Source organism: Manacus candei, unplaced genomic scaffold (genome assembly GCF_025592945.1).
Source record: "Manacus candei isolate 608988 ecotype Guabito, Panama unplaced genomic scaffold, ASM2559294v1 h1tg000046l, whole genome shotgun sequence".
Taxonomy (NCBI): domain Eukaryota; kingdom Metazoa; phylum Chordata; class Aves; order Passeriformes; family Pipridae; genus Manacus; species Manacus candei.
The window spans coordinates 8,050,142-8,075,587 of NW_026138094.1; the positions used below are offsets into that span (position 1 = coordinate 8,050,142).

General features: G+C 42.4%; 1 protein-coding gene across 5 annotated transcripts in view; it reads right to left on the bottom strand.

Annotated features, from left to right (window-relative positions):
* Positions 1 to 5,305: 5,305 nt before the first annotated feature.
* CEMIP (cell migration inducing hyaluronidase 1) overlaps positions 5,306 to 25,446 on the bottom strand; it is a 113,057-nt gene continuing 92,916 nt past the window's right edge. For 4 of the 5 annotated variants that reach the window (XM_051796945.1, XM_051796943.1, XM_051796944.1 and 1 more), the window contains 12 exons: positions 23,412 to 23,543; positions 21,507 to 21,542; positions 21,260 to 21,415; positions 19,645 to 19,825; positions 17,703 to 17,918; positions 16,577 to 16,788; positions 15,928 to 16,113; positions 15,024 to 15,228; positions 14,132 to 14,218; positions 13,651 to 13,808; positions 10,555 to 10,655; positions 5,306 to 9,449 (listed from right to left, as the gene is read on the bottom strand). In XM_051796945.1, the coding sequence (XP_051652905.1) occupies positions 9,322 to 9,449; positions 10,555 to 10,655; positions 13,651 to 13,808; positions 14,132 to 14,218; positions 15,024 to 15,228; positions 15,928 to 16,113; positions 16,577 to 16,788; positions 17,703 to 17,918; positions 19,645 to 19,825; positions 21,260 to 21,415; positions 21,507 to 21,542; positions 23,412 to 23,543 (1,798 nt within the window). In that variant the 3' untranslated portion in view covers positions 5,306 to 9,321. The remainder of the gene's footprint in view (positions 9,450 to 10,554; positions 10,656 to 13,650; positions 13,809 to 14,131; positions 14,219 to 15,023; positions 15,229 to 15,927; positions 16,114 to 16,576; positions 16,789 to 17,702; positions 17,919 to 19,644; positions 19,826 to 21,259; positions 21,416 to 21,506; positions 21,543 to 23,411; positions 23,544 to 25,446) is intronic. The other variant, XM_051796946.1, reaches the window with a different exon arrangement.

Sequence of the window (25,446 nt, forward strand, 5' to 3'; positions counted from 1 at the left end):
ATGATGACTTGGCAGTTGCTTTTAGATATAAAATACAAAATGCTACCTTCAAGTAGGTTTTTTTGTCTTCCATTTTTCTTCTCCCTTTTTTCATGCTTTACACTCAACACATAACTGAAATACACTATTAAGTATAATATGGCAGTGTGGAGCAGGAACTGCTTTACTAGCCAGTCTTTCTCTGGTATCACAGTTCATTACTCCAAAACAACTTAGATTGCCTTTTGAAACTGGCAAAGTCTTTGAGACCCTTGTACTTGTCCTGGTACAGTGTTACATAAGCAAATTTTATTTAGTGATGATTTAAGAAGCCCAAGCGCTATCATGCACATAAATATACCTATATATAAAAATAAATGTCTTCAAAAAGTTACTTAAGGTCACCAACATTCTATAAGTACCTCAGAAGATGAATTCTTCATTGGAGTCTTATCAGGCTTTCAATAACATATTTTTTTGGTTCTACATACAGGGCATTCAGATACCTCCTTTAGAACTAATTTCAACAGGTAGGGTGGTAATTATAGCTCTTACTATTTCCTTTTTATTTCAGTTCTATACAGAGGTACGTGGAAAATCACCTGTTTTCATGACAACTAAGTGTCTGCTGGCTTTCTCCCCCCCAGCTTATTGGTTTGTATGTTTAGTGCCATAACTAACTTTTCTAAGTTACTGTTATATTTTTAACACAGCTGTCCTTCTCAGAAAAAAACCCAATAGTTTGTCAGTGATACTACACAAGATGTGGTTGCACTTTGTGAAAAATTTCCAATGGACAATCAACTTTTTATGTAATAAAATACTGGAAAAAATATTCTGGCTTTTTTTTTTTTTTTTGGTTGGGGGCAGGTTTGTGGTGTTTTGTTGTGGCTTTTTTGTTGTTTAAGATAAGGCACACAGTATATATTAGCATTATCTGTTTTACTAAAAAAAAAATCAATTTACATCCTGACCTACAAGATTACAGGTGCATGCACTGTTCTTGAGGGCTGAACTTCATCAGCAGGTAGGGAATTTGATGTTTAAATTGCCAGGACCAGGGCTCAGAAGACCCAAGGCAAGTTCAGGGTGCAGTGAGTGAATGAATACTGGCAATTGAATTTATAACAAATTGTAGAATCATTTAGGTTGGAAAAGATCTTTAAGATCATCAAGTCCACCAACTACTAAATCCTACTAATTAAGAGATGCAAGCAGTGTCCATAATAATTTAAGAAGGACAGGAATTGCAAGTGCTGTTGTTACAGCACTGCTAAGATTTATCTGTGATGGTGCAGTGATGTTCCCTCTAACGCCCTGCCTGTTGCCAGCCTTCCCTCTATCTCCTGCACATCCTGTCTCTTTATACACATCACTTGCCAGCAGGGAAGTTTGTGATTCCCATTTCTTTTTCAGCTTCTCAGAGTTTGCCTTTAGCTTTGTTACTGTATTTATTATTAGGTGATCTCCCAATTTCTAAAATTCTATCTTTAAGCCTGTTATGACAATTGGGACAGGATTTCTGATCTTAGAGTGGTCAAAGCATTTCTCTGAACAGTCAGGTCAGCCTTGACTTCTAGGAGACTCAATGTTCCTGTTACTGTTCCTAAACTCTTTCTATTTTCTCCTGAAAAGGAAATCATAAATTAATACACCAGTTTGCTAAGATACAGAACAACCTACTTTTGTCTGATACTTGGCTGCTGTTCTCGAGGGGTTTATGCTAAGGCTTGGAAATTATTTCCAGTCTTTATCTGTGGCTCATTTCCTTTTCTATTCAAGGAGTAGCACCATTTGCCTTTCCCAGAAGGTTTGGTTTTTTTTAATTGCACTGGACATTTATAGAAATTTAAAGAACCCGTGCCTGAATACTGGGAGGCCCCATTTTTAAAATGCCTATTTCATTGGTACTCTCGTGTTTCTCATTACTAAGATTATTGACATCCTAATAGGTCCATTGATACATTTCCATTTGATCTTTCTCTGAGATAAAATTAACTATTTTTGCATATGAGTATTTTCTGTCTTTCATACTGTGCCATTTTAACAGGACAAAACCCACTGAATTCAGGTAAAATATCAAATCGCAAGGAAGGCTGGAGCTGCTTGGATTCAAGAAGGAAAAACACTCCACTTGGATTTTTGGTTGATGGTATCTTTTCTCTTCCAGTAGAGAAGTCAGGTGATGTAGGGGGTTGGAGTTCTCTGCAGTGCAGGTTTTGATTAGCATTTAAAAAGCTGATGTAACATTGCAATCAAGCATGACACAGTGTGCCAGCCTTTAGCCAAGGACAGCTGGTAATGGTAAATGCTTTGTTTCTTTCCCATGTATTATATTTTCACTGCTGATACTGGTGTTGCCTGGGTTATCAGTGACATTATATCATTGTTTCTGTAATATGAAAACCAGATCTGTTAACCACCATTTAAATTAACAGTAATAATTGATCTTAAAAAAAAATTTGGGCTATATATATTATATATATATATAATTTTTTATTATTATTATTACATAGACATTGGTATTGTGAGAGGAAGAAACAGGACAGTTAAAGGAGCTCTGAAAGAGCAGCACAGAGGTGACCTGTATCAGAGTTCTGAATATTCAGGTGGCTCAGTGACTGCTGGGGCTGTGACAATAATCCTGTTGGTAACATCCTTGGCCTGGACATGGCATGAAATGGGGAAAGAATGTGTTGATTCTTGACACTTCTCAGAAACAGAAATTTTTTTTCTTTCTTAGCCCACAATTGCTGTGTCTCTGCTCTGTTGCCGTTGGACAGAAGAGACCCTCGTTTTTTACAAAATAGGGACTAAAATGATCGAATTCATGAGGTTTATAACCAAAACTTTTTTTTTCCCTTAGGTAATTTAGTGGTACTTCCAAAAAAACTGGGTCCATCTTTACTGCCTATAGCATCTGCTGCTTTTAAAGGTAATTATTAGCTATGTCTGAACAAAGGGTGGGCTTCTGCATTGGTGCCATGCTCACTAATTCTGTGGGGAGCACTGACCAGAGCATTGAGCACTCCTTAAATCATTAATATTTAAAGCCATTTGAGTGCCTTCACTGACAGCAGAGTTACATGTCAACAAGGCTCTGTGTGTGCTGGAAAGAGCAAGGCCCTGGAATTTGCTTGCAAGGTGCAAGGATTGAACAGCACCATGAAGTGACCTGGATCTTGCTGTAATTTATGTAAAGTTTTCTTTGTAATGAGGAAGACTGAATTATACAGGAATAATTGTACTGCAAAGGTGTATTGGAAAAAAAATAGTGTGGTTGAGCACATGATGAGTCCATGAAGAAACAGAGGTTTAATATGTGTATTTATGTCATAATTGCTTATTATTTCCCAGATCCATGCCCACAGGCCGTCCTGTAGCTTTGGTTGGGTTTTGTTTTTTTTAATTTGTCCTCAGTGCAACTTTATTTCATTCAACTTCTTTTGCAAAAAATAAAAATAAGTCAGTTTTCATCCCCCTCATCTAAACTGATATTTCATATCAGTTAAGTGCATAACTTAAATTACACAATACTTTTGTATGGATATTTTATTATTCATCCTGTCAGTTGTAACCACAGCCATACCCCTGTGATTTGATAGTCAGCTGTTGATTTTCAGGTGCTGTAAAACATGTTAATAACTGTGTGGACTTTAGATAATTGCAGTTATAACAGGATGGAGTTGCCAGGGAGATTAATGGAAGCCCAGACATGCAAGTGCTTTGGCATTTAGGGCAGCAGTTGAGCAGGAGATTTTGAAAAACTCAACTTTCTTTGCTTTGATGTGGCTGCCAGGTGGTTTGTTGTGAACTAATGAGCTGTGTAACCTAACAAGGGAAAGGCCACTTTCCATCTTATCACTGATCCTCCCAACCCCTGTTCCCACATAGCACCACCATTTAAGCCATATTGGTGAGTTCTCAGATAACCCCAGTGAGGCCTGAAATACATTTCAGCCACACTGTTATTTTCAGCAGTAGTGATAAGCCAGGACAGTTTCTCTTTCTGGGATGAGAAAATCAACTTTAGATTTGTAACAGGGCAGACCATGCTCAACAGACATCCAAATGCTGAAGTGGTACCAGTTGGATACTGGAACTGGACTATGGGAAAGCAGAAATAAAAGTCAAGTCGACTGCAATTATTTCCTGGGGTATTGCTATCAACTGACAGACCCTTGGGTTTCAGGTGAGGTATCTGTGCTTTAAGAAACATTATCCTGTACTACTCATCCAACATTAACAATAGGAGAGGAGATGAGGTTACGGTGGATCTGGGAATTTCATTTGATCTCACATTACACCCTTTGGCAAAGGAGGAGAAATAGTTATTTTTAAGTGGCTTCCTCTAGAGCAATGTCCTGTTGAGTTCTGTCACTGCTCCCTTATCAAAGGACCCTTTCCATGTCCTGCTACCACTCCTGACTGTTGAGATACTCCATCTGAGACTTACACTCAGAAACTGCAAATCATTCTGTTTGCAAAGTGATGGAGGTCTCTCTTGGGTTTTGTGTTTAAGTTTATACAGTGAGTGTAAGTGTTGGGTTCATCTCCATGGCCAAGGGATCACCACAGGGAGGAGCTTCTGGAGGTGTGTTTGGTGAAGAAGCCATGCAAGAGGAAGGAAGGGTGTAGCTGCAGTGGTGGTTTCTACACATCCCTCCCCCATCCTTTGGTCAGAAAGAAAGTGGGGTGACACTGGGACAGCTGCTGAGATGCTCTTTGGGGTGCAAAAAGCCTGGACACATCACAGTGGCTTCAGCTTCTGGTGGAGGTGATGCACTGGCTGGTCTGAAGGTCTGCAAAGGTTGCATAAAATGCACTTTGGGGACTTGGTAAAACATTTCTTATGGTCCAGCAGATTTGGAAGAATCAAAGCTCTGTGAAGCAGCGCAGGGAGCATCCCTACCTCCTGTAGCTGCCAGCAGAAGCTGTGAGAGCTCAGTTAGGCGCTTGTTGCCCAGAAGAGACTGACAAGGAGCGTGACGCTCAGCTGGGACATCACTGTCATGTGGGATAGGGAAGCGCTGGGAGAGCCGGGAACGGAACCACCCGGGGCACGGCGGGAGCGGGAGCTGCGCCCAGCGCGGCCACGAGAGGGAGCCCGCGGACAGGGAACGGCTGCGCCGGCAGTTACCGATAAATGATGTATTATTAATATAATATAATTATAATATAATATATATGTATCAGTAATTCGAACTGTACACAAGTGGGCAGGGTGCATTTCCAGTTTCCTGACCTGTCATCTCCTCTAATGCACTAGCTACTATTTTGATACTTGGTTAAAAAATATATGTGTTTGGATGTTAGAAATGCTGATTGCTCCATAAAAAAAAAAAAAATCCCATTCCAGTTTTGGACCCTACAAAAGGTTTATAGTAGAGTCTGCCCAGCTGGCACCATCTCAGGGTGAAAATTTTACAGTCAAAGTCTTACTTGATGTAACAGTGAAATTCTCATAAGCCTTGATAGCCGCCCACTACAAAAACTTTGTACACGTTTTATATATTATTGCCATATATATATTCACTCCATGTTCAGCCTATTCAATGAAAAAATAAGTTTTGGGAACAAGGGAACAAGATTTTTATTTTAATCTACTAACAGTCCCCCACCTGCCCCAAATACAGGCCTTTCCAATGGCTGCCACTATAATATCCCCCTTCCTAGTTCCATTTCCTTCCTTTCCCATCTTCCTCTCTCAGATCTTGCAAGTGTGTGATGGGGCAGGCAGTGAAATGTGCTGAGGTCTGTGCAGACCGGCCAGCAAATGCACACAGGGGGTTGTTGGGCCCCCTGGGTTTTGTCTTTTGAAATAAGTAGGGAGTCAAAAATAAAATAAGAAATTTGCACTCGATATTTATTTTGATAAACAATTGTGTACTCCAAACAACTACATGTTATTTCATTTGTAAGCCACAATCTGTTGGAACCAATGTCCCAAGAGCTCTTGTCATCATAAACCCGACAGTCAATGCATTACCACGGTCTGCGGACACAGAGAGCTTCCAAGTGCAAAGCAGATTATCAGAAAAGACATATTGCTGACCTCCTTAACAACCTGGACAATGCTCAACTCCAGTAAAAATGCTTCATATGTCTGCAATTTAGTTGTCTTAGTGCCATTGTAATAAATTAATAGAAAATATATCTTTTTTCATTGGAAAGTCTATAAGAAAATGTACAAACATCTAACTCCGAAAAAGGACCAGCTGTTTCGGCGACAGGTAAAACAAGCATTCAAACAGAGGCAAAAAAACCCCCCAAACATCCAAACAAACAAAGAGACAAACAAACAAAATGCAATCAAAAACCCCCACTCTACCAATGGCAACTGCATAGGCAAACACGGAAACATCTGCAGTAATAAAACATTAAAAGAGGGTCACTGCAGCTTGTGCAGTGACTGTACAGGATGAACAAGGAACAAGCAGTCAGGTAATTCACTAGTCAGAATGTGCACGTGCAGTTTCTAGAACAGTCAAAGATTAAACAGTAATCGTATGGCACAAAGCTCTTGCTGACTGGTGATGGTATCAGGCTTCATTCTGTCTTCAGAGCAACACACTGACTCCACCCATGAAGGTCAACGGGAGCCCTTTGCATTTCACTGGCATGGCTGTCCCGGTACACAATGCTCTGCTATCCCTCGGGATTACAGACTGCAGTGATTCCCTACTCCATATTCACAGCGTGAGACCCACCCGAGCTCCAAAACAGGCCCCATGTGACAAGCTCTGCATGATAGAACAAGCTACTTAAAAGTTTTCTTCTCTTAATAAGAGGAGATTTTTAGGAAAGAAAAAAAAGGTTTTTTTCATAGAGCCAAGTCTTATGATTTCACCCTGAGAATTCCCAAAACAGTAAAATCAGAACCTACACTTCAGCATAAAGGCAGCTGCTCGTAGAAGCTGAACAAACCTGTCAGGGGATAGACCCACCTGGTGTGATCCTCCTGGCCATGTATACACTTACAGGGAGCAGGAGAGGGGAAATGGTTGTGGCCAGTGAAGCACCACAGAGGGCAACCCCTGCCCTGGGGGTCGTACAAAGCCAGATCCCACTCCAGGCATATTCCAAGCCCAGTTTTCCTGCCCACCATCTGTTAAGTGCTCAGAAATACTCCTGCTTTGGTCCATCTCTTGAAAGCAAGTGTATTCCACCAACACTGGTGCAATGGCATCAATGCAATTTGCTCAGGGCAGTGAAAAGGTTTAGATAACCCAGACTGATGGACTCAAGGGACTTCTTGTCAGTTTGTTCCCTTGACTTCATGGATATGGCTCCATTTTGGCCATCTGAGAACATCAGATAAACAATGTTTGTGTGATCATGGTTGAACCACCAGTGAGACTGACTCTTTCATGTTTGGAATAGTTTGTTAAGTCCGCAAACCATCACAAGAATTTGGGGGAAAAAACCAATCCACCTTACTTGCCTTTTACAAGTGTTGGCCATTCGTTCTGGAAACAGCACAAATGCCTGAAGAACATTTGTTAACAGACTCTTGTTGGGAAGCAGGGAGGGAACACTTGGCTCTTCCTTCTTCTTTTTTTTTTTTTTTTCCCAAATACAATACACATGACATTCCATGAATTCGAAACAATTATATAATAAGACTGAAAAGAACATTTCCAGTTTCAAAACCCAGGAGAGGTTTGAGAGGAATGTAACTTACAGGATTACCTAAATTTTACTCATGGTTGCTTTGACTTTCAGAGTGACTGATCTAAACCAGGCTTATAGAGTACAGCACCTGCCCAGCCTTTGGAATGACACACAAAATCCTTGCTTTTCAGTCTCGCTGCAAGGTAGCATTTGGGGACTGTGGGGAAAAAGCAATTTAATTACATAAATTTTACTTAAGACAGCAAAATGAAGTAGCCATCAGCAACTATAATAATTTATGTGGCAATGGGGACAGGTAGGGATAAAGTGGGGAAACAAACCCAAATATTATTGGCAAAATTGTCATTCTATGCACTTTAAAAGGCTCATCAACCTGTCTTTTACACTTCCCCCCTGCCCTCAGATTTCTTAGAACAGCCACAGCCTCCAGAGACGCCTTCATGGCATTTCTGAGCAACACACACAAATATTATTAAACACTTGAAGTGCTTTCAGTGTTTTACAAGGTAGTGTTTACTTTCCCAGCTTCAAGAGATGCCCCTGTAGAGTCCTGATTCACACTAATCTGCCTTCATTACCCAGGTATTGTTTCAAGCAGGGGGACAGGAGGTACGAGACATCCAACTAGTGCATGGGGATTCCCACTTTAATTCTTCAGCTGCCTGGTGAGACCTCTGTCACCTTTCATGCAGGTCTCATGTAACTCTTCCAGGAGGACCAAGACAATAATATCCTTAAGCCTGAGGACAGGATTAGAAAGCAACACACAGCAGAGCAGTCTGATCCTGTTCCCTCTGATGTCCTGGGAAAGGCGAGGACATTATTTGATGTCGAATAAGGTAAGTCTCAGTATTCCTAGTTAAAAACTGGAAGCCCTGAAAGGGATGACTTTAACTGGCAACCATAAACCCTCCAGACTGATCCTGAACACTATTATACAGAGGGGAAAGATTGTATGGGAAAGGCTGAGAAAATACATGTGCTAATTGGCATTGCTCTCCTTCTAGCAGAAATATGTGGTTTCATCAGTCTCCACTGGCATGTTTTGTCTGCTCCTTTTCTCATCTCTTCCCCAACTATGTGCCTTGGGTTGCATGTACAAAACACAACCCAAAGAGCTTGATCAAACCTCACAGAAGCTTTAGGATAAATGCCTACTGTCCAGTCACATTTCCCAGCATCTAAGTAATCGTTCAAATATATACTCTTTCTGCCTCAGATTGTCAACCAGCCTTTGAACTGACATTCCACGTGTATGTGAGCAGCTGGTTACACTGTGGAAAAAAAAAAAAAGTGTTTGGACAACTCAGAGGCTGGTAAAAGCAACAATCCTCGATGGCCTTTAGACCTAGATCTCTCCCTTGGAGAGGCAGCACGTAGGTTAGTCTGTCACAGGGGCGCTGATAAAACCAGCACCTGGTAAGAACAGGTCAAACCTCGCTTAGTAACACGAGGGTCGACGCGGCATCGGTGTGTGAGCCCAGCCGGGTGGGGCTGGCGATCACAGGACACACGCTGGTCACAGAGGAAGGCTTTTCTGTCACATGTGGCCACTCTAGCTACTTACAGTAAGAGTTCTTTTTGAACAGCAACAACAACAACAAAATGCTACACCTGGTGTGCAGGCTGGCGAGGCGCCTGCGGCGAGCGGTCAGTAGTCCGTCCCATGGGGCAGTGCTGGCAGCCAGGAGGCACAGCAGGGTGTCCTCACAACTTCATTTTCTTCACCACAGGGATTGGCAGTGCTTGGTAGATTTTAGCTGAGTCCTCGTTAGTGACCAGCTTCACCCAGACAGGGCGGAAGCTGCCTTTGAAGCCAACAAAAGCCATTTTTTCTGCAAATCAGAGCAAATATATCAGCAGTGCATCAAGGCTGAGCCAGAAACCCCCCTGTGTGCACAGCTATGCCCCCATGGCTGGATGGGTGCAGGTTCATAAGAGCACCCTCATGCACACAAACTTTGGCAACATGCATTCTCCAGGTACTAAAGAAATATTTTCCTAATTTAGCCTAATTAAAATTCTTTTACATTTTGTATGCTTCCGTTAAGTAACAGGAGAAAGGGAGAAGAAGAAAAACCTTTGTAGCAGGAAGCTTCAGTTGTCTGTTGAAGCTATTATTTGCATGGTGGTTATATTCAAACTCCTTTCCTGCTTGGGGAAGGCAGGGGAATGATCATAGAATCCTAGAATTGTTTGGTTGGAAGTGACCTTAAAGATCATCTAGTTCAACTCCCCTGCCATGGGCAGGGACACCTTCCACTAGACCAGGCTGAGTCCCATCCAACCCGGCCTTGAACACTTCCAGGAATGGGGCATCCACAACCTCTCTGGCAACCTGTGCCAGGGCCTCACCACCCTCACAGGAAAGAATTTCGGGACGATAGACAAGACCTATATTAGTGAGTATAACATACACACAGCACCAGAAGAAAGCATGCCAAAAGCTCACAGAGCTGATTTGAACAACGTGCATATAGAGCAGTATTCTACTGCAATATGTGATGCTCTGAAATCAGTACACTTTGTGCCATAAAGCTGGAATTGTTTCAAGAGAAAATCAGATAAAAATAAGTTCAGACAAGTAAAAAATCCTGGTTTCAGGCACTTAGTGTGGAAAAAGGTCCAATATTCCTATTGTTAAAATGTCTTTTTATTTAAAATTAATCTGGAAAAGCAGACCCCCTAAATTACCTACTTTTAAGAACAACTGCCAGAATCCTTTTTCCATCCACAGTTTTAAACTGAGTGCTGTTATCCAAAGCTGCAGTGGCTACAACCTTACAGAATAAATAAATTATTGGTCCCAGGATGTTTGAGCACATGCTGATAGAAACGAGCAAGGCAAAGTTTAGAAGCAGAGAAAAGGTCCCTTTACTGGAACCCTGGGAGGGAAATAGATCAAAAGGGGTTAGAACCGAGTTTTTAAAGAGAAGTTACCTTTTAATCTAAGCCCCTCTTCTGCTCCAAGTTTCTCCAGTACTTTAGTCCATGGTCCTCTTGAAATGTATCTTCCTTTAGATGTCACCAGCACTATGGAGCTGAAGGAAACAAAGACATGGATAAACTGATGAAGAGTCAGAACACATTCTTTGTTTTTTTGCCCTGAGGACTGGTGACTCCTGCCTGTGTGACTCAGACACTCACAAACTACAGTGGCTTCAGCTTTAATGGCTTTTATCAGTGCTTTCCAACAGTTTAGTCATATATTATTTTTCCAGTCAGGCAAAACCCATTAGAAAGCAGACAGAAGTCACTTTTTTAAAAAAACAACATTGTTTTCTAGGATGGTTCCAATGTTTCCAACCAGTAGTTCCATCCTGCATTGCTCAGAAAGACACATGCTCTCCCTGGGATGCTCTTAGCAAGTTTCAAGTAATTTCTTGTTCTTTCATTAGCAGATTAAACCAGAAGAAATTCACTTCTCTGAGACTTTTGTTGGCTGATGCTTTTCCTTTCAGTGCACTTCTGCTTAAAAAGTGCATTATTATTATTATTATTATTATTATTACCATCACTATCACTATCACTGACTTACTTGGATGTGCTCTATTTCAACTCAAAATCCTTCGGGTGCTCTACAAATGCCAAGTGATAAACAAAAGACATGAGGTAAGTGTGCTGAACTAACACAAATCTGTGGTTGCTTGGGTAAAATTTGATAACTGGTTAGGCTTAATTCTAGATGGATAGAATAAAAACTCAAATCAAACATGAAGAAATATCAGGTAGTCAGACTTTTCTGGGGAGAAGCACAGGATGCTTGGTGAAGTTAAGCTCATTACAAGACCCACAGACACCTCCAATGGTCATCTCAAAGCCGACTGAGGAAGAGGTTTCTCCATCCAGTGAGTTCCTTGGAAGTTTTGCTATTATGTTTTGTGGGGCTGAGATGTTGTCTTTGTTCACCTCCTGATTAAAGCTGCATGACATGAATTGAGCAAACACTTGCTTAGATGAAATTATTTCATTCCACCTTGCGGGGTTTCCATGAGTGTAACTTCCCTGACTCAAATGGCATTTTCAGTCTTGCAGAACGAGAGCTGTGCTGGGTCTGTTTTACAGCATCATCGTGGACACAAGTCACTAAAATTAATTAGGCAGCAGCTCCTGTGGAGCTCAAGCCATGAGCTCCTGAGGGCAGCAGTTTTATCTTAACACCTCAGCTGGAACTGGAACTGTTCAGGGGAAAATAGCAATGGGTGGTAGCAGAGGAGCAAGAGGAGCAAAAGAGTTATCAGGACCTAGAATAAATGTAAGGTATTAAAATGCTCCAGTGCTTACAAGGTTGGATTGAGCTGGTAGGCTGGTTTTGACAACTTTGTGAATGCTGAATCACCTCTTTTTTCTTCCTTCAATTCACTAACATCATTACTTTTTGTTAAGCATTTCCTGCTACATAAGTTTAAAGTAAATTCACCAGATGTTTTGTTTTCTTATCCCTGGGAAACTCATCAGAAAAATGAATTTTTTTTTTTAAAAAAAAGGCACTTGGCCCACAGAGAGTTGCTTAAATGAATGGAAGGGCTTATCCTTGCTAGGAACACCTCACACCCCTAAATCCATGAACCTTGGAGTTGTTTGAGCAATCTCCTCAAGAGCAATGGGCGAGGCTGGTGTGGCCCCGACCCCTCCAAAGGCACTGTCTCTCTGTGCAGCCCCTGCCCTGCCCCACAGCGGGGAGGGGGGACCAGGAGCTGCCCCTGCACGGCCCCATTGCCTGCACAGTTCCCACAGCTCAATCTGAGCAACAAACACTGTCATCCAGCTGAGGGATGGGAGGGGTTCCATGGCCACAGCTGAAACCTGTGCCCGACCGAATTGGGAAGGCCTGCAGGAGTTGGGCTGGGAAAACTTTTGTGAAAGGACAATGATTTTGGGGTTCAATTCTTGCAAACACATAGCTGAGTGAGACCTGAGAGATGCTGACTGCTCAACTTCCGGTCCTAATCCTAATCCTAAACCTAATCCTAATCCTATTCCAACACTAATCTGGTTTTGAGAAGACAATGAGGCTCATAAATACATCTAAAGTCTAATATGATTCAATCTTCCAAAGTAAGAAAGAATCCAGGAGCTGGATGCAGCCAGGATTGAGACTGGATTTTTTTGTAAAGCACGATGACAGCCTCTCTGAAAAGAGAAAATTCTTATTTTTTTATGAAAGAAAAGTGAGCAGCTACCATGTTTCTCTGAAGTAACTACTGTATGTGACTTTTGCAACCTCCAGAATTATTTAAGACAACAGAAACACATCTGATTCCACCTGCATGGCACTCTGCTGAAACTTCCCCCAAGTCTCTAGAGTAAGTGCCAGAACAATATCTTGTCAATCTGCCCACGACTATTTCAGATGATTCATCAAGAAAGCACTCACATTTGTAATAAATGTTACATTTTAGATTTCAAATCCAAACAGATTTAATAACAATGAAATAGAATTTACTTCCCAGGAGCACTCCACAAGCTAATATGGGAATAACCCCTTTGGTTAACAGGTTTCTGATGTTGTCTCAACTCTCCTTCCAGCAGATGAAGCTGCTGTTCTCCAGGATGCAGGAACATGTGTTGGCTACTTATCACTCATTTGCAAAACTGCATTTCTAGCTGCCCATACTTAAAGTATTAAAGCACCCAGCCCCTAGGTCTGGACAGGGAAATGTACAAAGGGGAATGTATTTTATTAGTGGAATTTTCTGCTATTTGAGAGAACACGCAGGAAGCAGAAAAATGCAAACTGTGCACATCTGCACTGACCAGTGCTTTGTGAATTTAAGTCTGCAGTTTGTCTGTAACCCACAACAAAAATGTAGCTCTGCAGTTTATCTGGGGCTCAATCAGTCCCTAAATCACAGAACCTGCATCCTGCTGCTGCCTGCACACCCTGCACACATTTGGGCTCTATTGGAGTCATCAGGCACAAAAACACATTGCTGGGTGTCTGGCCCATGTTGGGTGACAAAATCCAGGAAAAAGATGAGTGTTATACACCATTCTTGTACATTGCACCTTAGTGACGCCAGATTATTTACTCACTGATCTTTGATGTTGTTGACGTAATTTTCTATCTGTGCTGGGATTCCTTGTAGAATGGAGTTTTTGAATGTTACCCGATCAACAACTTTTCCATGATGTCCATCAATCACAACCAGTTGGATGCCTTCATCAGTGAGGAAAAACCTGACACCGTCAACCTGTGCAGGGGGAAAAGTACTCTTGATCTATCATAGTAACACAATTGCAAACAATTATCTGTAAGAAGCACTGATAGACCTGAGTCATGGGACTGACCTTTCTATCAAAGGGCAGAATTCCAAGTCTCTGAGGTCAAGCTGTCCTGCATTTTTACTAGTAGGGAAAGTTACAGCCTTTTTTCCTTTTTTTCTTTTTCAAAATACAAATCAGAAGTGACCTGAATCTGACTACTCATGGTGACTTTGTAAGCAAGTTTTCCATAACGATGAAGCAAGTATCTAAGAAATTCATCCCATTAAGTTCATTGAGAGGATCTGCTCACCTCAATGTATGCAAAGTCATCCTTTAGGTGGAAATACTGTTTCTTATAAGTTTCTATTTTCACTTCTGTTAGGTGGTCCTTGGTCTTCTGTTTGGAAAAAAAAAAAAAAGACAAACAAGAAAAGAGTTTTTCTAGTGAAAGTGCCCATTATCTGAATGCTGTATTTTCCAAAAACATTTTAAACCTTGAAATTCAATCAACAGGAAAGCTACATAATAAGCACTGACTTGCCAAATTACATTGCTAATGAAACTGGGCACAATGGTAACCTGCCCGCTCATCCTGTCACCATTTAAATTGTTTCACCAAATGGCAGAGTGATTCTCACTTTACAGAACTGACACATAATTCTCTGAAGGTTTGCTGTGCATTCCTGTTCCAAGGGTGATGAGTGAAAAAAACCAAATAGCAGATAAATATCCTGCCTCCCTCCCCCAGAACTAGACTGGATACAGGAGACAGTGTTGTGCATTATATGAATGAGACACTCAGCTATGCAGTCCCCTCTCTGACACTGTTGTTCTTACAGCCTGGAGGAACTGAGGGCCAGGCAAGGAACCTCCAGAGCCACATTCCCTGGACTAACCTGTCTTCCAGCTCATCACTTTTCACTCTGTGCTTTTAAGCACAGCACATCACGTCAGAGCCCCAAAAGGCCAAGCATCCAACTTCAACCCAAGTCTTGTGTGGCTCTGCCCTTTGAGGACCTGTGCTCTCTTCATGTGCAAGAATCTGTTTCCTATTATTTCCTACGCCTGAACCATTTCAGAAAATCAGGCACAGGATATTCTGAACCTGGCATAAAGCTTTTCTATGTCTGTGCACACAATACGTGCCACAACTACAGATTTACATGAGCAGTGGTCCTGTGATAAGAAATCAACTGCTTTACCAGTTGTGCACTGGAGAGTTTCTTTGGCATTGGCACTTCCACTATTGGTGTCTCGATGTACTTGGGATAGGCCATGGCTTCACAGTCACTGACACCAGCTGTCTCTGGGATCACAGCTTTGATCCTTATTCGTTCACAGCCCTTTACAGAGCAGAAAGCAAACTTCTCTTTCTCATTTTGAGCTTTGAGTTTCAGAAACAGCAGCCTGCAGGCAGGAGAAAAAAAGCAAACAGCATCCTTCAAACTCTTGTGAAAAAAAAACCCACTCCCAGTTTTGGTGGACTCCTTCCTGCGCTTTGCAGTGATGTGCATTGAAATCCTTGACACTGATGTCTGCATTTTATAGTGTCCAACACACCACATGCAAATAAAAGGGGACACAAGTCTCAGAGATGGTTTAGAGAGCTCAGGTAACTTAAAACAGAGAATTAAGATGGCACCTAAACTCCCTTTGAACTCTATTCTGTAATTATATACATATATGTAGAAATAGATGTTTTGTATTTTAGGTCTTTCTTTCCCATTATTTTAATCCTTTAAAAGAATATAACAGACATTTACACTCAGTTCCTGTGCGCCCCTGTCACAGTGTTTACAAATGGTTCAAAACAAGAGTTGTGTGTGTCTTAAGTTTCATGGTCTGCACTTTGCTTTTGTCTTTGATTTTTTTTTCTTTCTAATTTGTATTCACTTGGCAAAGCACTTCCCAGAGTAACTGGCAGTGCAGCAGAGGCTGTGAAGGACTGGCTGCCATGGAAGTCCCAGGAAAATTAATCACTGGTCACATTCCCAGAAAACCTTCCTGGTTTTGTTGTGATCCTCACTAGTGGCATTAGCCAAGTGGCTCACGATTCCAGCAGCATTCCCAAAGCAGTGTCCAAATCAGCAAGGTCTGCTTCCTTACCCAGTGTGCTCATCCCAGTAGTAGTATCCTTTGGTAGGGTATCTGTGCTCCAGTTTCTCCATTTGAGAGGTTCTGTAGAAGGTTCCAGTTTTGTATGTTTTCTTCAAGAGACGGTTGTGGATGTCTGAGAGAATGGAAAATGTCGTCCCTTTAGGATAGCAAAGCCCTACTTGGATCCAGTCGTTCCTAAAAATAGCAAAGACCCACATTGTAACAAGTCAACTATTATTTTACTGGACGTGCTAGAAGCCAAACTAAATAATCCACTATGAAAAATGTAAGTTAATTTTTTCCTGGACAGTTAAAATTTTCATGGTTTGGGATGAATCAATGCAACGTAAATTAGACATAACAACCATGGGTTAGTTAAGCAACGTAGGTCAGATCTGCTCCTGACTTCTACACCTGTGACTTCCACACACCAGGAATGAATTAGCTCTAAACTTCCAAAAATGAACCATGTTATCTTGCAGGGCTTCCCAGGGGAGGAAACAGGAATCTGAGATGTCTAATGAAAAGATGGTGAACTGAATGGACTTCCTGGAACAAGCATGATCGTTCTGGAAGAGCTCATGAGGTGATGACCTCACTCATTAAAAATGTGTGGTTTACATTATTGGGCTGGAATGTTGGAATTTGGATCACTCACTTGTTGAAGTTGATGAGCCATATGGCCAGCTCTTCAGGGGCTGTCTTGTCCCAGTGGATGGTGTAGCCTTTCCTCAGAGTTATAACTGGCTGATACTGCTGGTAATGAGTGCTTTTGCTTAAAGCCCCTTCCAAGTAGAGTGGGTGATTGTGGTAGTCATTTTTTATTATTTTCATTTTCAGATTGGCTGGCTTGTAGGCTTGGATGTATATCTAGGTGAAAAAAAAAAAAGGATCACAAAGGGTTTAATGAACTACAGTAAAACATTAAAGGCCCAGATACTCAATAGATGTGAGCTGGTGTGAGCCCCGTGACCGCAGAAGAGACCTGCATGCCTTTCATTTATCATTAATTTCTTAGGCTTCCTTTTCAACAAAACAAACCAAAAAAAGAAGGCTCATTTCCTCATCCTCAGAGTTCAAGTACATGTGCCAGAGAAGGCTTCAGACAGGCTGCAGCAGGGCTGAGGTGTTCCACAGTGTTAATGGCAGCGCTCAGCAGCAGGGCAGTATCTAACTCAGACATCTGACTTCTGCTGAACAAGGATCCTTCTGTCTGGATTTCAGAAGCATGAAACCCAGCTCAGTGGTTAGAAATTGGCTGTAGTGACATTACACTGAAAAAAACCAACAGTTGCAACACCCAAGATAAAACCAGGCACTCTCAGCACAGGAAAGTGAGGACTCTTGTGGCAGCAGCACTCAGAGCTCCTGTGGTGGGAAGAATGGTTTGGTGGTCACACACAGGATGAAAGAAAATGAGAGCTGAAGTCTAATTTCGATTGCTCAGCACATTTCCCATAACACTGTGGGCAATGCTTCCCTCCATAAATCAAGCAAAAATAACTAGCCAACAGCCCATGGATTTATGAATATTAATGTGTTAATGCCCATGGAGCTCTCAGGAGACTTCAAGCAGAAGTTGTTGGAGCTGTCAGCAGCCAAGGCCAAAGTATTTGAAAATGTACCACAATATTCCTCATGTTCAAAACCACCTGTGCAGACATGCTGATAAATACACACTGAGCACCCTGAGGAAAGTCCATTTCTAAAGGTCAAGTTTTACAGAGTCAAGGAATTTAAAATAAAATAGAGTGATAATGATATTGCAAAGTAAGCAGCTTTACCTGTGCAAAGTGTCCACTGCAGATGGAACCTCTCCAATCGGGCACGTCGATGCAGTCAGGGTGCTTGATTAACCAGTTATCTTCTTTGATCAGGTATGAGCCTGGATATTCTGACACAGAACCATCTATGTCATGAAAAACTGATGTTTTATCACCATCCATATCCAGATCATTGAACCAGGGGCCAGGTTCTCCAAAGAAGACTCTTGAGGTAATCTAAACAAAACAGTGTTTTGTAAAACATTTTACATCTCCAGAAAGGAATTCATCACTTAGAGTACAAAGCAAAGGATGCCTAGGGTCACTACAATGCCTCAGATTACCCACTTTCTGACTTTATTTGGCATTGAAAGTAGTTTGGACAAGAAATAGTTTTGGGTTTGTGGGTCAACTTCTGCTTGAAGAAATCTATATGCACTAACATCACCATTCTTTAAATGGCCACAGATTTTGGCTGCTCAGCTTGAGACATCGTAGGCTTAATGTTCAATGGTTCTGAGGCCCCATGACTCAGGTGAAGACTGCAGGTCCTCTGAGATCATCAAGCTGTAGCTGATGTGGTAATAAAACTTATGCAGTAATAAAACTGTGTGCTCTTGAAACCAATCACCCAAAGATGGGAGCACCAAAGTCATTTTCAGCTGAGCTGGCCTTATAAAAGGCAGGAACATCACCGCCATTTGGTACAGGCACATTAGGGTTGGCTCTGCCTGCACACTCCCTCTTCATTAAGCCTGAAGTCAGCACAGAGCTGGGTCACACACTTAAAAGGTGTGTTTGGTTTATCAGGCAGAGCAGACACACATTTCCCTGCTGACCACAGGGGAAAGGCTAAAACAACTTGAATTTTAGCCTCAGTAGTGGGAAATTTGTTTTAAAATTCTGGAGGAAGGTTCAAGAGATGAGGCAATTTTACTACAGTCACTTCACTCATTGTTTGCTAATATAGTTTTAAGGTTCCAAAGCCATATGAAGTCATACTGATGTGGGGAACAGTCAGCAACCTCCCCTGGGAAATGGCTGCTGAGGCAACTTCTGACTGATATTTTTATCCAGCATAAATAAATGTCATGTCACCAGTCTGCCCCATGCAATGTGAGAGCATGACTGACCAACACTTTTAGGAGAATTTTGCCTTTCCCATCACATTTGGCACTAGTCAGCACTTTTCCTGACCTGTGAGTGAGTCTGCTAATTTTTTGAAAATTAAGCAACCCAAATAATTTCAGTCCAACCACTTTATTTATTTATTTGTTTGCAATGTTTGGCAGTTGGATTTAACAGCTGCTAGAGGTGAACCTCAGCAAACCAATTAGAATGTATTTGTGCAGGCAAATATAAAAATAACTCAAAAGCACAGGCCCCAGCACGGGTTCAGACCAGCACCCAGAAGTTCACCCTGTAATTCAAAGTTTGGCAAATCCTTTTTGGCTGGGCTTTGCTCTCATTTATGTCTGGAGGGGGCTGGAGTCCATGGAATTACCCCGGTGTGCAGGACTGTAGAATTACCCTGCAGCAGCTCAGTTTCACTGGCTGTTCCCCAAAATCAGTATTTTCTGCTCCTAGGTCAGTTAGACTTTTCACAAAACAGACTTCCTTCTGTTGTTGCTTTAATATTATACTGCTGTTGAAAAAAAGGGGGCAGATCCTTCTGCCTTTTTCAGTTTCTGAGACAAACAGAAATGGAAATAATTTTCATTTCAATGTCACTAATTTTATTTTTTTTTTTGGAGCTGATGCCTGCTTCTGGTTTGCTGCAAACCTACCAGAGAATTGGATTTTCTTGTTACTGTACCCATCCAATTTTCTTTCTCTTAGCTGCCTCGTTGTTAAACTTCTGGCAAAGACAATCAGCAACCCCTTGACGATCTCATGTTTTCTCCTTTTTTGCCCACAACCCCATTTCCAAACCAAAGAGGCTTTTCTGAGAAGAATAACTCACAGGGACATCTTCAAAGTGGATGTCGGTGACGTTGTTGTTGGGGCAGCTCTGCCAGGCGTTGTTGAGCCGGAAGGCCAAGGCGCTCGTGTGCCGACCATCCAGGGCTGCGAACTTGCGGAAGGTGCAGTTCTGGACGTTGATGGGTCCATCGTAGAACTGAATCCCTCGAATTGGAAAATCCCTAAAATACATTTAGAGGAGACAGAGAGACTTGGTCATGACACATTAGCATCAGGATGAGCTGTATGCTGGATATGAACAGTCCCACAGCACTTGTTTCTCAGCTGCTTTCATTTTTCACGGCCCACAGGATGACTCTTGAGTTCAAGTTTTGGAAGAGAAGGGATTTCCCTCCTTTTCAGGTCTGTGAAGTCCTTTTATCCCTGCAAGTTCAGCTCAAGTTCCTCCGTGTTGAACAGATCATCTTTATTTAGTCTGTGCTCCTCCAGGGAATGAACTTATACCAATGCCAAAGCATTGACCTAAAGATGAATAAATTCGTGTTTGCCGTCAGAAATGAGTTCTGCAGCAGTGAAACCTGAAACTCAACAGAGCTATGCAGACTCCTTGGGCTGAGTAATGGCTGGGCTAAAAGAAGTCCCACCACATCTTTCAAAGTAACCTGGAGAGAAACACTGAAAATCAACTGCAATAAAAAAAAGGATTTGAAAACTAGGAAAGGTCCTACAATCTGTAGGTGAAGGGGTAGATTAATGAACCTTTAACAGCCTTTTCTGATATCATCTGCAAGGTAAAGAAGACATCATTTTTCACACAGATTAAGTGAATGAGTTGCTTAAGCTCTTTAAGAGGCTGAGATGTTTCAAATTTCGTTTCTGACAAATAAATTTGATGCCTTCCTCATATGAATGGTTTCCCTTAGAGAAGACTTGCCTGCTCCAGTGCATTTGTTCTGTCTCTCTGACTTTCTGCACACAACACCCAAAATGAGATATGCCCACATATATATGCATAAAGGATATTGGGAGAGTCATAGAAGATTGGGTTTTCATTATTGCTAGAGTTAATAATAAGCCTTCTGTATTGCTACTGACAGCAAAGTTGAGGCCCATAACAGCTAAGCTATTTGTTCATTGTGAGGTTACTGTTAGGATAACCATATTTTTAGGAATCACAGCAAAACAAGAGGCCACACACAAAGTTTACTGCCCATCTCAAAAGTGTTTAACAAAGGCATCAAATTCCTTTGCAGCAGCAACAGTAACAGTAGTGCTGAGGACATCCATGACCACATTTGGGCTCCTAGGAGCCTTCCTGGCAGCTGCCCTGGATGGAGACTGTCACATTGCTCAGCCACTGCTGGCCACATGTACAGAAATGCCCTGCTAGCACACAGTCCTGTTGCTGTCCTCTCAACTCCACTTCCAAAGTGGAGGGGGAAGGGAAGAGGAGCTTGATGCTGTCTTGGCAGCCTGCAAGGATGTACCTGCCAGCAGCAGCTGCACAGGGAGGACTCTGGGATCGGGAGACGTGAAATCAAATCCTTTCTGTGCAATGGTTATTAAACTGAACAGCACTGAAGAAACCACATTGGGCTGGAGCTCATGCTGGGAGCAGGAACAGTGAGTGCTTTGATGTGCTGAGCTCAACTTACTGGCTAATGGGCAGGGTCCTTCCTCTGTGATCCAGACCTCCAGGTCCCCAGATCTCATTGTCCATTGTCTCAGTGCCCAGGTTTCCACTCTCACCAACAAACAGGCTGTTCTTGATCTCTTGCTTTGAGCCATCATCATGAGGGAAGGTCCCACCACTAAAAGGGAAGGGCTGGAGGTGAAAGAGCTGCTCACACCCAGTCCCACCCCCTGTGCCCCAGGCTGCCACACAACCTGAGCCACACTTACCTCGCCAAGGTCAGTCCAATGCCATTGTCAGCAAACCTGCAAAGAGGACAGAGATTCTTCAGAAGAGATTTGGTTTTGTTTTGGTTTATCATCACTATAACAAGCAAACCAAAGAGGTGGAGGACAGCAGGCATTAATTACTATACAGTGCTTAGGCAGAACTCAGATTTTTCCAGGTTTGTTCCCTGTCCAGTTTCGGAATATCTCTTTTGGCACATCTTGCAGTATATGCAGATCACATGAAGCAGCAGACATGCACCTGACTACTCCAAGCTGAGCTTCAGACAGTGATTACTAGGCATAGTTTACTTGTCTGATAACGCTTTATCCCTTTGTCTAATGACCACACTCTTTTCACTGTTAGATAAAAAAATCATGCTTAACTTCCATTCCAACTAGCATTTATTATTTAGTAGTGCTTTGCCTTATGCACACTTCTGTGTTCCTCTGTCTTCATGTTATCACATACTGCTTCCATGAAAGAGCTTTGCAAGGGGAACTGTGATAAAAAGAGAGAAGCTTGGCTTCTCTTTCATCAACAGGAAAACAGAGATCAGAGCTTCCTTATTAAAAATAAAAACAAAAATTAGAATAACTTTCTATTTTGCTGAAATTTCAAGCTTTCAGATGAGATAAATCGCAACTCCTGGTCCACGACTATTTCTTACAGAAAGGCTACAATGAATTGATAGAGTGAGTCAGTCTTGATGGTGTCTTCACACCAGTGTCACTCTTCACAAGTTTATCCCCGATCTCGGCAGAGCCCAGCGCCGTGCTGCTGTCTGTAGGTGGCAGCCCTTCCCACCCTATCGCCTCCTCGCTTTCCTGCGTGCCACATGAATGTTTGCGTTGTTAATGCGATACATAAGTCTTTCTGTAGCAATAGAAATGGAAATGACTGTGGCTATAAAGACAATTGCAGTTTGATGGCTGCTTCCTCCGATTCGCATACAGTCAGAGATTTGCTGCTGGAAGCTCATAAAGCCTTGCTCTTTTAGCATTTCCTCCATAAGAAACATGAATGTCCCAGTGACCTGAGTGGGACCTGTGAGGACAACTCCTGCTGGCCACGGAGTGGGCTGGATACTCGTGGGTCATAAGAAACACAAACTGCATTGCTCAATATGACGTTTCTGACTGTTCTGCTACAGCCCCACTCTCACCAAGATGACTGGTTGTTTTAGGAGGTTTGGGTCACTCAAAGATAAGGCAGTTCTGGCCAGGAATTGGACATCAGATATCAGCTATTCCCACCAGGGTTATCACAATATGCCTTGTAAAGGGCCTTCTTCCTTTTTCTCCTCTTTCTTCATTGAGATTGATATCAGGAGCCTGGCTCAGCAGAAGAAACTGCAGCAGATCATCTGTTTTCAAGTGCAAGACAAATATCTGCTCTGAGCAAGGCAGGAAATGGCCTTCAAAGAGCACAACACGCACTTGCCCAGTCTCTCTCCCTTGCTGCTGTGATGCCTAGTTTTATGTCTGCTTTGGCAGTACCTGCTTATTCAGCATAACAGTGAACCACATAAAACTGATCTGTGACCAGGCTGAGTCAGGGAAGGTGGTGCATTTTGCTGTTTTCTTTTCAAGGCACCTCACTTTTCATGTAAAAAAATTAGTTATTATTTTTAGTTATTTGCACCTGTCTGCCTGCGTGTTTGTATTGTGACCATTTGTGAGTGCTGGTCAACATCACAGAGAGAAACAATCTAAGGGATCTTCAGCTCAGACAGAGCAGGTTTTGTTTGTATAAAACAATGTCTGTGGTTTAACATTAACATTTCATCTTTATTTCAGCCTTGGCCGTATGAAAGGTGCAAAGCGATATAAATAGTCTGAACCACAGCTATGCTCGCCATAAACACCAGGCTGAACTCTTAGGAGTTGAAATAAGGCAAAACTCACTGGCAGTTGTCCAGCCACACATCTCCACCTCGCAGCCAGGCCCCGTGATCCTGATTCTTGTAGGCAATAAAGCGCTCGATTATCGCAGGTTCCCTGGGCTTCAAAGGATCAGCATCCTTGTGTGGGCTGTACCTGCAACCAGGAGAGGAGAAAGTTTGGTGAGGGAAGGTAGCCTTGCTCGCTGCACGGCCCTGCTAAACATCTGGTTTGTGGTAACTCAGGAGCAGCTTTGGGACAACAGTCCATCCACGTAGCGTGTCTGGTCAAGCAGTGATGGCCAGACCCAGCTGCCAAGGGAAGGAAGGTCCAGGCAAGGCAGTTGTCAAGACCCACTCCAAGTTTCCTTTCACCTTTCCAGTATTGTATTGCTGATATATTGCTGAAAGCATGGAAAGTTTATTATTGCTCCCAAAAGTCTGAGATTTTTTTTTTTAATCCTTTACTGTTATCCTTTAGCATATTCCTGTTATTTAGATAAATATCCTTTTGTTTTCCCTTTTGACCACTCTTATCTCCTAACTTTGGCTATACTGTGGCCTTGAGTACCACTGCCAAGTTTTTCTTGCTGCAGAAAGGAATTAAAACATCTCGGAGAGGGGCCGAGAGTATGTCCTTCACTATTCCCATTACACAGGACACACGTACAAGATTTATTAACTCTGAAGGTCTCCATATGATGAAATACTGGCCTGATGTAGCAAAGAAAAGCAGATAGAAGTGGAAACTGTGGCAACATGTGCCCTCAGTTGCTCCCTGTCAGCCACCACTCAGGCCACAGGGTCTGAGAAAGGGTCTGGCTCTCTACAGTGATGCTGAGCCCAGCTGCCATTTACCCAGTCCTGAGGCACAGCTCTCCTTTTTGCTGTTGAAGGAGCATCTCCCATCATACTGCACAGCTTAGAAAACCTGACAGATGAGTATCCAACGCAGTGCCAGCAACGGATGGTCCAGAGATTAAAATTCATTCCTCACCAATGGATAGCGAGGCCAAGCTGTCAAATTGCTAACAGATATTCAATAGCACTTTGCTTTGCTTAATAAGCCATCATATCAATCTAAAACTGAGCATCAGGCTGATAGGGTTCCAGTAAATGAATATTGCTTTGGCAGCTTCATCACTGTGAATTTGCTTTCAGGGAGAGATTTAGTATCAGCCCTTGTGAATTCCCCAGACATTGTTAAATACAGATATTTTGAGATGGATTCAGATTTCATTCACATCTGTGATAACCAGAGGAATGCTACAGGGTACAGAATTTTACTCAGATATTTAATGCTGTAACTGAATGTCGAATAATCTCTCCAACTCTGTAACTGTCCAATCTAGCTCACAGTTTGCCCCAGCCTGCCCAGCTATAATCATTTATTCAGTTGTTCAGTCTTGACATATGAAAAGTGGAAAATGGAATAATCTGAGCTGCAGCCTATGCCAGTGGGTAATCCCCAAGCATAACCATGACTGTATTATGACTTGTTTGGCTTCCAGGGGTCATTCCTGCCCTTGTATGGCAAGGGAGAAATTGCCTTTTGTAATCACTTACTGTGCCTGTGGCAGCAGGCAGTGTCCCAAGGCACGTGTTCAGCTCTATGGGAAAACAGCATCCCAAGAACAGGCTCCTCTTCATAAGTTATTTTTTAGCAGTTACTTTTACCACTGAATTAATCACTTCAATTAACTGAGCATGAAAATAATGTAAATAACATTCACTTTTGAACATCTTTTAGCATCAGCTGCTAGCCAGGGGTGATGTGGATCACAGGATAACTGATATCTGAGCTCCTGGCTGGGCTCCCCCGGGGAGGAGGACTGATCCTACCCCTGCAGTGCTTGCCCAGTGCATGAGGACAGTAGTCTGGGTAACCCACACCCCTGAGATGGAAAGGACAAAAGGATAAAGTTGTCATTCTCCCCCTGCTGAGCAGAGGTTTTCAGCAGGTTTCTCTTCCTTACATGGTTTCTTCTGTCAAGAAACCCAGTCGTGGGAGAATGCAGGTTGGGTGCAACTGGAGGTAATTGGTCTGTCAGGAAAGAAAA